The following is a 14458-nucleotide window of genomic DNA, read 5'->3' on the forward strand; positions in this document are numbered from 1 at the left end:
TAGGAAACCAGTTAGGAAACCAGTTAGGAAACCAGTTAGGAAACCAGTTAGGAGACCAGTTAGGAGACCAGTTAGGAAACCAGTTAGGAGACCAGTTAGGAAAACAGTTAGGAGACCAGTTAGGAGACCAGTTAGGAAACCAGTTAGGAGACCAGTTAGGAGACCAGTTAGGAAACCAGTTAGGAGACCAGTTAGGAGACCAGTTAGGAAAACAGTTAGGAGACCAGTTAGGAAACCAGTTAGGAGACCAGTTAGGAGACCAGTTAGGAAACCAGTTAGGAGAGCAGTTAGGAAACCAGTTAGGAGACCAGTTAGGAGACCAATTAGGAGAGCAGTTAGGAGACCAGTTAGGAAACCAGTTAGGAGACCAGTTAGGAGAGCAGTTAGGAGAGCGTTGCAGGAGTCAAGGTGGGAGATGACCATGGCCTGCAGCAGGAGCTGGGGGGCATGTTGGGTCAGGTATGGTCTGATCTTTCTTATGTTTAGTAATGCAAAGCGGCTGAACGAGCAGCCGAGGTAACGTGATCTTTGAAGGTTAGTTGGTCGTCAATCATGACACCCAAGTTTCTAGCAACCTTTGATGGAGCAAGAGATTTAGTTTGGATGCAGATGCTGTGGTGTGTGGTTGGTTTGGAGCAGCTAGACGACAATCCTGTTAAAAATGAGGATTTAACATTACAGCTAGCATCAAAGCTAACAATAAGCTACATAGAAGGGAAACCACCAGTCAGGCTCTGTCAGAGGTGACAGAAACAGAGGTCAGGCTGTTCCTGTTTAAAGGTCAGTTGGTCATCGATCGTGATGCCCAAGTTTCTAGTAATATAATTATATTAGATACTGTAGATGTTCAGATCAAAGCTCTTTGTTTTGGAACTTGATGAAGTTTGGAACGACCCATCCTTCCGTGGAGGGACTAAACCTTTGTTGGATGCTCCTTTTATACCCAATCATGACACCCTCACCTGTCACCAGGTAATCTGCCGGTTGGAGAATAATCTATATTTTCTCTTTCTTTGGACTTAAATAAGGTTATATTTTACAGGATTTAATCAAATCTTAATGAAAGGTTCTACTGCAGAGTTAATCAGGAGTTACAGGGACAGGGACTGACTTTAAAGGCCAAACAGCATTAATTCACCCCGGAGTTTGAGCTTTACTCAGCAGGGTTTGCGGTAAGTTAAACTTGCCTTTTACCAGTAGCCAGAAGTCTTGTCAGAACTGACCTTTGAGGAAGTGAGACACCCAAAGGAAGGAAGCTGTCGACGCAAATGTGCTGTTTGTAATGCTACGGTTAACAATTAGCATCATTACTGATTGATCTGCTTTGTTTTTTAAATGTCAGAGGGAAGTGTCCTTTATGATTCACCCGTTTTGTTTTGTTTGGACTCGGGTTTGGAAGCTAAAAGTCGTCCAGTTTACTTCCTTGTGTGATGAATTGAGTCCTCACGTTTGACATTTTGCTTTTCAAAATGGAATAAGACGGTGAAAAAAAATCCTTCACATGTGAATTTTGACATCATCGTGGCAGAACTGCAGCTTGAAAGCATTTGGGTCAGTCTTGATGGGCCTGTTGTACTGTGTGGGATTCACACCAGGCTGCAAGCTTTTGTTCACCAAAAGGCACAGTTGTGCTCTACTTTTTTGTGTCTGTCAGAGTGAACAACAGTTCCCCCTCTGAGCCACACTCTTGAATTACAGGGCAGATTGTATTTCTACCAAATAGCTGATTCTCACCGTCCTCCTCAGCTCTATTACATGAAGTAAAGATTTTCTTGGTTCCATTGTTGTTGGAAATAATTATTGCCTTGTGGCTGAATTACACATTGTGAGCCTTCTATGCGGTTCCAGCTCAATTGCAGTAAAATGTCATGCTTTCGTCCTTTAATAACATGATGGGTTTTATAACAATAACCTCAGTAATTCAGGATCTTTGTCACAAGGCTTCCCAAAGCAGCTCGCTTGACTGTTAAAAAAAAGCGAGACACAGTGTTATGCTAACGTCTTAAACTATCCCTGATTTCTGCAAGAAAAACTCAAAGTAAATTGCTCCTTTATCCTCCAACTCAGCCTGAACCCTCTGAGACGAGCTTTCTGTCATTTCTTTAAGGAGTCTTCAGGAATAGTTCTCCAGGCTTCTTGAAGGACATCCCAAAGCTCTTCTTTGGATGTGGGCTGCCTTTTGTTCCGTTCTCTGTCAGATGATCCCACACTGCTTCAATAATGTTGAGGTCCGGGCTCTGGGGAGGATTCATCCCTCCATAAGACCTGTTGCCACTGATTTTCAGTCCACTTCTTGTGTCATTTGGCACAGCTCAGCCTTTTCTCCCTGTTTCCCTTCCTTAAGAACGGCTTCTTGACAGCCACCCTTCCATGGAGACCATTTCTGATGAGGCTTGGGCCAACAGTAGATGGATCAGCTGAAGGTCCAGATGCATCTCTCAGGTCCTGTCAGGTCACAGCTGGATTTTTTCCTCTTTCTTAAGGACATCACTTTCAGATCCTGTTCATCTGCTGGAGATAGTTTTTTAGGCCTCACACTTCTTCTTTTGTCCTCCACTTGTCCAGTTTCCTCAAATGTTTTAAGGACACACTGCACACTATGCTGAGATATGCCAAGTTTTCAGCTAATAGCTCTTTGGGAATCACCTTGTTGCTGCAGAAATCCTATTTTCTGTCTGTCAAACTGTGTTTTCTTTGCTGTTTTTCATAGATGCAGCTAAAGAAATGGGAACAAATGATGTGTCTTTGTGACAGGCTGCTGGTAACAAAGAGCCTAAAGATCCAGTTTAAAATGGCTTCTTTGCTAAGTTGTCTGTTCTGTGTCGACACAACACTGGTTCATCCCTTGAGTTAGGAGCCTTTTTTCTGCCTGAATGGGTCAAAGGTCAGAGTTAAGTGGCTTATCTTAGCAAAAAAATAACTTTTTTCCTCTGAAAATCATCAGGTACAAGGACTGGACTGAAAATTAGTGAAAGATTACAAGGAAGGGGTGGCTCAAGACCTATAACTGGTGTGTTACAGACTAAATTTACTTTATTTGAGTGTATCGTGTTAGCAGTTTCCAGCCCAAGATTCTGGACATGCTTCTGAGGAAGTCGTGAGTTTCTGAAATACTTTTTGAAATGGATCAAACAACCTCTGAATACATGCATCCTGTGACAAATGTCCCAAGTTACAAAGCTTGGAGTGTTGTGCATAAAACAAAAAGATGCCAACTCATCCCCATCCCGCAGCCCTGCTCTCATTGCACTGCAGGTGTTAATCCATCTCATGTGGTTTCAGTGGAAACCAGTGGCACCCTGGGCCCCCAGGACTTGGATTTTTCTGGCTCTATAGAAAGAGGCACCGACGGTGCCAGAGCTGAAGATTATGTGTAGAGTCAGGGCACAGCAACACAATGCTGTCGCAGCTGAGGTCCAGAGTTACGCATGGCAGGGTTGGTCTTTGTTTACGTTTCTCCTTGTTCCAGTTCCACACGATTTAATGTTAGAGCTTGACCTACTTTCCCATTGTTGTTAACCTGAGCCTGAAACCTGATATGTTCATAGTTCTGTTGCAAAAATGCAAATAAGACAGATTTTTTGACCGTTATTCATAAAAATCAGTAACTCCACTGGTACAGTTACACAGAATCAGGCATTTAAACAGGCTTCGTGCTTCAGAAGATTCAATTTGAAATAAAGTAATGGGCACGGCTCTGAAGAACAAAGCCTCAGCTCTAATTTTAACCGTCAAAAAGAGATCTTTTAAAACAAAGTGACTTAAATCTTAGGAGTTCAACAGAGGCTGGTGATGTGAGGGAGAAGCAAAGAAAAAGGCTCACAACACAATACAACTCAAGGGGAGATTCATCCAGCTGCATTGCTTTCAAGCCAAGCAGAGCGCACGATTACTGGTGAACATCCAACCAAACAGGCTTGCTTATAGTCTTCCAAAAAGCTCACGACATGAAGCCCCAACGCAGCACGGAGGTTGTATGTTTATTTGCTGAAAGACAACAGACTTCACAAAGGAAAAAGTAAGAAAACTCACAGGCCAATCCATTTTTAATATAGTCTCACTCCAGCATGAAGCAGCTCCTCTGCTGTAGGATAAAGCTGAAGGAGCATCACACTGTCACAGAGTGGATAAAAGCTTTAATAAGTAGATGTCAAGAGGGTGGAGGAGGTAGGACCCAGATGCAGTTCTTTCAAATATAACAAGATTTATTAACAAAAAGGGGAGCAAAAAACTGTGAATTAACAAGACTATGAAAACAAAACAAGGCTATGGAATAAATAACTTTGACAGGAGGCTATGAGGCAAATCCAGACTGAGGATTCCTCGATGAACATGAGTGAACCAGGAAGCTAAATACTGAGGAGGGAGTGATTACTGAGTGAGTGCAGCTGATGACAAGGAAACAGGTGACATGAAGCTGATGGCAGGGGAGAAACATGACAAGAACATAAAGAACCTGAACATAACCATGATCAAAACATAAACTGTGACAGAAGATGTGTGTTTGCAAAAAAAAAAAAAGACTCATTTTACTGATACCAGCAACACACTCAAAAATAGTCTCTGGAGAGGCAAAGAAGGGTGGAAAAGTTGAGTCACAGCTTCCTGGATCAGTTGGTGACAGGTGAGGGTGTCAGGATTGGGTATAAAAGTAGCATCTGCTCAAGGTTGAGCTTTTCCAAGTAAGGAAGCAGAATATTGTTTTAGATAAACCACTTTCACTCAAGGCAGTCCGCCACTGCATCCTGAAATGTGACCTCAAACTTCATTTAACTTCATGAAGCCTGCGGAGAAAACATTATCTTGTTATCTTGTTATATCTTGATTTGTAAGTCGCTTTGGATAAAAGCGTCTGATAAATACATAAACATTAACATAAACACACGAGAGTTTAACCACTAATCTGAAAGAATATGGTTTTCCCAGATTAACTTGACCAATATCCAGTCAAACAGTACTTCACATCAGTTACTTATTAGATTAGATATGAAAGATATTTCCAGAAATAGCAGCCAGACCTCATGAGAACCCAAATGACCCCAGCCTTCTCTCTCAAGTATCAGTGCAGCAACAAAACAAACATTTGAATGCTTCCCTCCGAATGCGGAGCAAGTTCCAGACAGTTGAAAATAAAGCCCTTTCCCCCTGTTCCTGAAAAGCTGACTTTTTGCAGATAAGACACCTCTCGGGCTTATACTAACACACTGAGTCCTGTGGTATGAATAGGCAGCACACACTGGCTCACCACCAGTGCTAAGATTCTTTTCAAGCACATAGAAAAGTATGTCAGAGCGGAGCAGAGAGGCTCTGCCTTGTACAGCCGAGGGCTTAGCATGTAGTTTAGGGACTGTACGGGTCTAAAAAGTAGGGAGATTGTGTGTGGGTCTGTGTTCTCTGTGTGTGTGGTGATGGGATTAGGTGTTTATGCCTCTGTGAGTGTGTGGCAGGGTTATTGGAGCAGTGTAAGAATGCGGGAATGTCAGCTATTGTTCGCAGCTTCTTCCCCAGCATATTGAATTGGCTCGCTGTTCGGGTTCATTTGATCAAAGAAACTCACAAGAGAATGCAACACTGCTTGTTCTGATTAATGCAGTAATGTATTTTTGTCTTTGACAGGAGAAGATTTGCTTCTTCGGCTGCGAGATTTTATGCATTTTTCATTTTTTGGGATTTGCACCGTCAGACCAAGAGCTTGATAACGAACATGTAAATGAAAGAATGAGAGACGCAGCATAAAATATTGTAATATATTCCACTGAGTGTTTTAGCACAACTCGGGAACAAGTTTGGAGATGAAACATACAGCAAATCTGTGATTTCATCATAAATTATCTCAGATCTGCACTGTCAACATGCAGCTTTTTGACAAAGATAACGCTTATCTGTGTCACCTTGCATGAGATGATTTATGACATGTTCAAACAGCCTTCTCAACACAGCCTGTCCGTACATTTCAGTGATAAGTGTTACTATCAGTGTCACAGGCTGCACAAGAGAAACTGCTGCAAAACTACACGGCCTCATGCACAGGGTGCACTTCTTCAGTGCAAATTAAGTGCAAATACTTTTTGAATGCATGGAAACTTCCCAGTTTGACCATAAACGGACCAAATCAATCTGGATTAACAGACCCAGATCACATGGTTGGGAGCTGGATTACTCCTGCATGTGTGTTCTTAATTAATATATTCAGCATCATCGGACAAAATCACCATTCAAGTAACTCTGCAGAGGGAGCTTGGCTGTAATTACAGGTATGATGATCTCCTACGTGGGATTTTAGAAGTGGCAGAACTTCTTGTACGTTTTCTCACACAGTCTACATACTTTGCTTATTACCTTGAATCCCCTCCCATTCATGCACGCTGGCACAAAGAAGAGCCGTTCAATTTACCGGCCGACTTTAAAGCGCAGCAGGAACCGTTATCTTCCTGTTATTCACTGTGATGTGGTCGTGGCTGGAAAGGGCTTTTTGAGAAGAAATAAGCTGAGCTCATAGAGATCCCGTCTATATTGAGCAGAATAGCAGCAACTGTGACCACAAGTGGGAATGTTAGATGAAAAATACACGCTGTGTACATTTACTAACGTTAGCCATCATAAATCTGGATTTATGGGGAGTCCCGACTACATCAGAAACCCCCACCTGTGCCAAAAGAGTGGAAATAGCACCTGAATACTATCCTTTAAATGTTTTCATTGCTAATATTAGCCACTTTTAAGTCACTGGGGAATCACAGAATCTCCTGTGAGCATATATGCTGTTTTAAATGTACAGTCACTATCAGTAATCCATTATATATTTTATTCCAGCACTAACAATCAGTTTGGCAGAGAGCACCTGATGATATTTTTCAAATTGCTGGAACGAAACTCTTCTTTTTTGCTGAAGCCATTACCCCCATGCCCATAACTCTTCTTCTTATTTGTCAAAATGTGAATATCGATGGCCATAAAGTTATTCATGCCTGCATGGCGTATCACCTTTATTTGAGAGAGAAATGAAATCCCATTCTCTCAGACTCCCAGGAGAGAAATAAGATGTCATACCTCCCTCCAATCCATTTCACCGTATCACCTGAATAAATTTGTAGGAGTGACTGGAAGGGCTGCATGTGATGCAGTTGAGGAGGTCAGTTAAACTCATTGTGAGTAAAATGTCCTTTTACAGAAGGGGAGTTTTCACTCTGCTCATAGCCATTTGTGACTGAATTATCAAGATCTATTTTTAATTACAAATGGGTCAAAAGCAACTCTTCATTGTGGGACCTATAGATTATTAAGATGTCATATTCCCAGTGTTGTCACCTTAGTTCATTTTATAATTTTTGTTGACTCTTTCTTGTCTTCCCATATTCTTTCTTTTATAATTATGCCGTATGTCTTCCCTATGAGTAAAGGCTAACAATGCCTGTCAGCATCAGTTAACATCAGTAAATTAGCACGGATTTAAATTCTTTGGGTCTCAGAGCCAGCTGACCTTACACTTTTAATCGCTACCAGGTGGTACCTGGTAACACTGCTCAACAAATTCTACTCATGATCAAACCATTCAAGCACAAGCTTTCTAGTGGGAAAAATGAAAGAAAGAAGAGATCTCTTGAGATTTGAATGTGTTTTTAATTTACTCTTTGTGACAGGAAACCCAAGGCTGCCACTAACATTATATAGCTTTCTAGCTGAAAGCATGAAGCTTTAGTTTAAAAGAGAATACCAAGGTATCCAATTTTCATACATGTTTCCTAACTTGGATACAGACAAAATATAGAGAAATACACTTATCTCTGATCATATTTGAATAACAGTAATAACTTAGTAAAAGACTGTATGAAGATGAAGCCACCTTTTGCATTTGGCTGTTACCATCTTACATTTTATGAGTCAAAAGTTAACATATTTGGATCATTTTGAAAATCTTACCTCAAAGTTATTAGCTAATGCTAGCGTTAGCTTTGATAGCAAGCTAATGCTAGCGTTCGCTTTGATAGCAAGCTAATGCTAGCATTAGCTCGGTTAGCGAGCTAATACACATTAACTGTCATAATGCCAAAGATGCTAACTGTCTGCTGGTTACAACTACGAAAGGTCTTTTCAGAACATCCACCATATAATGTTGGTTAGGGTTCCTTTTTAATTACATGGGCGTTATTTGCGTTGGGATGTTAAAAGATAACCAAAGCCAAAATCAAAACTAGCTCTCTCCCACTGCAGTCAAACTCACTGAGCTAAACACACTATTATTACACATTACAGTGAGTTATTTTATATGTACACATGAATACACACAACACCTATTTTTATGAAGTTCATGGAAATGTCCCCCTAAACAGGTGGGGAAGGATGGAGAAAATGACCACAAATGAACGTTCCCTCAAGGCCAGATTTACATTTCATTCAGAACATTCATGACAGTCATGAATACAAACTATTTACACAAAACTTTACTGTTGAATGGACCAGCTTATCTGTTCTTCAAAATATGTATGGATATCTATGGAAATATTCCCAAAACCTACCAGCAGCACACATTTAAAATAAGTTAATTTAGCTAATGACTCCGAAAACAGCATGTGGAACATTTTCAACACTTCAGTATTTCTCGAAAGAAGAAATACTTTTGAAGGGGGATTTTTTTTTAAAATCAGAAATATTTTAGACATATTATTAAGCAGCCCGCAGGCCTACAGGTATTGCACCTTAAGGCATCACTACACAGACTTGAGTTTTCAGATATAGTGGATATCTCCATCTTTATATGTATTCTATGCATGTTAGCAAGCTTTTTTACTCATCCAACAAGTTAACATTTATTTGGAGGTGTGCATGTGGTTATTTTAGGATGGCGTTGGTCAGCCTCAGCTCCTGAGGGAAGCGTCAGGTTCTTTAGCTGCTTAAAACTCTTTCTTAAGCAGTAAAAACAGCTGCTTTGTGCATTTAGAAATGGGGGGGAATGCAAAATCATGTCCTGGGATGTATTGCTCTCGCTACAGTTTTCATAATTTTAATTACCGACCAACTTTTCTGTCAAAAGAGCATCAAGTTTTAGTCTGTATATCATGCATCTGACCAAATTTCATGTCCCTCCAGCCCACAGGCAAACTGTTCAAGTGTGTGAAATAGTGGCTGTCCACAAGGCAGAAGATGACGACGTCACACAGACCAGGGGACAACAGAAAAAGACAAAGCAGCTCTCCCAGGTGTTCCCGAATGCATTCACAGGTACAACAGTTATGCAGCCTGCCATTCACTACAAATCAAGGAGAACAGCTCTAAACAACTAAAGTGGCCATTTGAAGAAGAAGCAGCATCTTTTGTTCAAATACAATCTAATATCACGTCGCCAAGCTTCTGTGTTTTTCTCCACCAATCACAGTTGATCTGACATTGCAGATTCGCCTGCAGAAAGCGCCACTGTTACAAAATAAAGCATTACCAAGAGAGTCTCTTTACAGTTTAGCTGACTGGGTCTTCGATGGCAGCACTCCAGTGACTTTGGGGCTAATGCCTGATTTGGAGCCATCAGATTATATCCAAACAAGATTGGATTTACATTATTTATCACAGCCAAATGTTTAAAATTAGCCCTCTGATGTGAGCTTTTACTGGCATTAGAGTGCGTCTCGTCTGACACAACAGCTTCTGTGGAAGCTTGGCTTCAAAGGCATGCTTCATCACTTACATCCTTATTATGTAACCTATTAGAGGATGAGTTTACACGCACCCTAAATGTCTCTCTGCCCACCCCACTGAAAGTGATTTGGACTGAAGCTCCTCTGTGATAAGTTAACTTTTCCATCAGAAGTAAGCAATGCTAAGTGTGATCATTTAAACATGAAATGCTCAGTGAGTAAATCTGCCGTCGAAGCACTTAAGAGAGTGAATTTTTGCTCCTTATTCTAAATATTTCAGTAACAAAATACTTCACATGTGCAGTGGGCAAAATGTCAGAAATATTCAATAAACTATAAGTCACAAATGCCTATCGAGGGAGGAACTTCCCGATGATTGTGGGCTGCGTTGCATTGTCACACAACAGGAATGGAAGACATTATCAGCGGCTTTATTTAGCGCTGTTGGCGTTACCACCAGATAAGCAATTGTCTGGTTTTGATGATAACATCTTTCTTCAACAGACACTCTTTTCTCTGCCATCAATGGAAAAGTAATAGGGTGTTGGTTGCTAAGTGCTCTGTTTTCTTTGCAGTTTCCTTCGTGAGGAGGACGAGGCAACATCGGTGGCTGTGCAGTGACGTCACGTTCCACTGTGCCAGCCAAGGACTCTGTGAGCAGTGGATCCAAGTTACAAATGAGCAGCTGTCATTACTCAGTATGTCTCCAATGACGTTCTCTATCAGATATGGTGATGCACTTAGGACTTACTGATAACTTAATCTGAATCTTTAGGGAATGTTTAATGCTCAACCTGCAGACTTTAGAGCTCCAAAGAAGGCAAATGCTGTCAAAATTGTATGAAAACGGAAAGCAGCAAAGTCTCCAAATGATTTAAACCCCGTCATTAATTGAAATAAGTACACATCATGTTGCATGTTAAAACTGGGAATCAATTGGCTTTAATAAAGCTTTTTTAAATCCAAATGGTCGTGGACGTACGTGCAGAAAATGGTTTGAACAAAGCTTTCATTGCTGCTGGTTAGTTTGATTAATAAAAGCCGTAAACTCTAACCTAAAGAACACCTTCAAATTGACGCCATTACAGTCAAAAATATGATGCACAAAGAAATCTATTAAATCAACCAGCCATAAAACTCCTGTGCAGTGCCTCACAGGCACAGACATGAAGTGGTTCCAACAACAGTCTGATAAAACATAAACAGCAGCATTAAAAGGATTAAAAGACTGCAGATTTATATAGAAACGTCTTGGGCTAACTTCCTCATAATGTCCTTCATGGAAAGTATTTACCAAATCTGTTTGGGTAAAGTAAGAGATTATTGTTTAAAATATTGAGTCTTCTTCCAAAGGACACGATGAGATATTATATAACCATGAAAATTAAACAGTATTGTTTGTGACATATTAACTTTTATCACTAATCAGTTGCTTAACTTTATACTCTGGCTTGCAAAGGGATCACATAGTCAGGTTGTACGGGATTTAGCGTGTCCGAAAAGTGTAAAAATAGGAGAGTGAGGCAGGTTTAAACTACCTGAAGAGGTCCTCTTGGTCCCATTTAGCTTGACAGGATGAATCAATTCAAGAAAATTAACCTCATTCATTGTGAAGATGAAGTCTGTGTCTCTTATAGAGCTGGTCTCCTCCTCAGTAAACCTTTACATCACCCTCTGACAATCCATTTATGTAATCTAATGGAATTTTTGTCTTGTTGCCAAACATTACGGAGCTCTGTGTTCTTTGTGATCATATAACACTTGATCTCAGTCCATTTCATTGTCAGTTTGAGCAACTACTGTATCTCAGGTTGTTGTCTTCCTCAACAGCCTTAAACCAGCCATTCAGCATTCTCCCTCGCAGCGTTTTGTGGGTTTATCACCCAGTGATGCAGCGCCTTTACTCCTTTTACACTCCTCCCACAGCAGCCTGTGGACCAGTCAAGCTGATGTGCATTTTCAAAAGTTTCTGGTTCATAAACCTTCATCAAGCTGTTTGTTTACTCAACAAACGGTAAACAACACGCATTTTTAATGACCATCCTTCACTTTGCAGCGAGCCGACCAAAGAGCCTCCTGGTGTACATTAATCCATACGGCGGGAAGCAGCGCGGGAAGCAAATTTACGAGCAGAAGGTGGCCCCAATATTCCAGCGGGCTGGCATCTTCACCAGTGTAATTGGTGGGTCCCTATCAGTAGCATTCCACAGCATTTAAATAAAAAATGAGTCTCGAAGGCTAACAAATAGATCTCTGCTGCCATCGTGCCCCCTCGAAGGGACCGAAGAGGCTTGCAAGGATATGATTTTGTTTATAGTGCCATTAATCACGCCCCCACCTTAATGGAAGCTGTGATACTTGATAAGCTTTGGTATCCAAACACATCTATTATTCAATAAGTGTTTGCAACAACTACACATACTCCGGAGTATTGATGGCCCATCAGAGTGAATACTATTCACTCTGGGCTTCCTATAGCGGCGATGAACTGCAGGATTGAATTTGTGTCTGTATTATTATCCGCCTGGTAAACACATTCACAGTTAAAGTATTGTTTTAGCTTTCTGAATCGCAGGGCTCATTTTTGCTTGCTTCCATACAATAGCTAAATTAAACTGCTGGTGCTGCTGTGCATTTGTTTCTTCTGAACATTAACAGCACGCCTGCCCTGCCAGTCCAGTCACAAATAGTCCAGTTATTTAGTCTATACATTCCTTTTTCGTTGCTCCTGCGCTAATGCTCGCCATGTAATTGGTTTTCACAGTTACGGAGCGTGCCAATCATGCCAGAGACCACTTGAAAACAGAGGCCAATCTGGACGAATATGATGGGTGAGTACTTCAGCGAGGTAACTGCTGCTTTCAGCCTTTTAACACTGGTTCTTCTCTGGGATATTTTGTTGATCCTGGTCTGTTCATACTTAAAAAAAATAGCAATTTGTGCTTCTGAAACTTTTTCAACCAGATTTACTCACCAACGTTTCCTTATAGTCATGATTTCAGCTAAATTCAGGGGGAGCCATGGTCAAAATGGTCTATTTTGTTATCAAATGATGAGTGATCCTGTTAAACTTTTACCATTAACATTATTGATAAATTAAGATTACATTTACCTGAAAAAACATTTTTATATATCTGAATTCATCCCACAACCACTGGATTATCCACATGTTGCCATCATTTTAGGCTTATAGCTCACTCTGCTCATTCGGCATTCACTGCAATAACCAAAATACATCAAAATCTCGAAGTCAAAGACATAAATCAAGGTTATGTTTTCAGCCCAAAGTGTAAGGTATGTGAGGGTGAAAAGCTAACATGAAGGTTTTTGGGTTCTTTTTTTCTCTGATGGATAAAAAAAGCTCCCTTTCATAAGATATTCAGCACACCAGAAGCAGGGTTGGAGTCCATTATTTCTTTACTCTGCATCCATATGATTTATAGATCCATTTCTGTTGGTTTTGAGTTAAACCCTAAGAGGTTGTAATGCTTGGTGGCACAGTGTGATATTCTTATTTATTGCAGTGTTTCACAGCTGCCCTGTTTCATTATTGTCAAGGTTTCCTCGCTATGTAGTTATTCTTCACATGATTTACTGCTTTACTGCAAACACATGTACATGTAACTCACCTCATTACATGGCAACCAGCCAGGATACTTGCATGGCCAGAAACTATCCACAGGAATAAATCTGAAAACAAGTGTACAGTGTTGATTTCCTTTGTCCCCCCAGGGTGGTATGTGTGGGTGGAGATGGGATGTTCAGTGAGATCCTCCACGGGTTGGTTGCCAGAACCCAAACTGACCACAATGTAGACCAGAACCAACCGGATGCTGAGTTGGTGCCATGCTCTCTACGCATAGGGATCATTCCTGCAGGTGGGCTTTGGCAGTCAAATTAACACATTTCTCAGGTTTGGAGACAACTTTGTAAGATGTTCTCTGGTGATTGGTGTTTTAATGATATTAAACTGTTATGCTAATGTCTTTAAAAGCAAGAGAGAGAGATAGTTTGACATAATAAAAAAAAAAAAGGCATTTGATGATACTTGATCTTAAGCTTCTTTTTGGTTTTTTTTACACTGGTCATAAAAACTGAGTGTAAAGGGAAGATGTTGGCAACTGGCATTCAGACCTGCATCAAATGACTGAAATAAATGCAGGTTTTACTCGCTTTGACTCGTCCCAGCTGCTGTACACGTGCCTTTTGTACCAAAACACAGCAGCCAGAGGCATTAGAATGATAGAAAGCCATTAATCAATCATTCATATGTTCTTCGGGAGCTTGTAATTGCTAATGGCTGACACCTTTTTTTTAGTAGATTGTTTTTACTTTTTATGATTTATTGAACTTAATTTTGTTAATAGCAGCATTTATAGCATATTTACTTGAAAGCATGTCTGGAGTTGAGTTTAAAAAGCTGCCTTTGGCTAGCATAGCATGTTGTAAATGCAGCAAAAATGGCTAAACCTAACTGTCAGGAAGTGCTTCAACTAGTGTCTGCAAAGCACAGAAATTAATTTATGGAAGTATGTGTCATTTTTTCAATCTGTATAAAACCTAAATGGAATATGACCAGTTTAAGTTTTATGGGGTTATTGCTATGTCTTTGCAATGTATCAAATCTATAAGCTAGCAGCTGCCAGACAGGTGCTAGCTAGCTACAAGCATAACCAGCTAGGTGAGCTAGCAGCTGGCTTAGCAAGTAACTTAATATATTTTTTCATTTTCAACCAACCAATTGCTACCAATCATCCAATCTATCTCTAAAAATATTAAATAAGATTTTTTCCTACATTGTCAAATTATTTTTTAGAAAGTTTTGATTT

At 40.4% G+C, this 14458-nt stretch overlaps 1 protein-coding gene across 1 annotated transcript in view; it reads left to right on the forward strand.

The window, feature by feature from the left end:
- cerk (ceramide kinase) overlaps positions 1 to 14458 on the forward strand; it is a 40805-nt gene that overhangs the window by 6067 nt on the left and 20280 nt on the right. The window contains exons 2-6 of the mRNA XM_072377101.1: positions 9088 to 9219; positions 10205 to 10327; positions 11686 to 11811; positions 12394 to 12460; positions 13362 to 13507. Coding sequence (XP_072233202.1) covers positions 9088 to 9219; positions 10205 to 10327; positions 11686 to 11811; positions 12394 to 12460; positions 13362 to 13507 — 594 coding nt within the window. The remainder of the gene's footprint in view (positions 1 to 9087; positions 9220 to 10204; positions 10328 to 11685; positions 11812 to 12393; positions 12461 to 13361; positions 13508 to 14458) is intronic.

Source organism: Leuresthes tenuis, unplaced genomic scaffold (assembly GCF_036924035.1).
Source record: "Leuresthes tenuis unplaced genomic scaffold, fLeuTen1.0.hap1 SCAF_23, whole genome shotgun sequence".
Taxonomy (NCBI): Eukaryota; Metazoa; Chordata; class Actinopteri; order Atheriniformes; family Atherinopsidae; genus Leuresthes; species Leuresthes tenuis.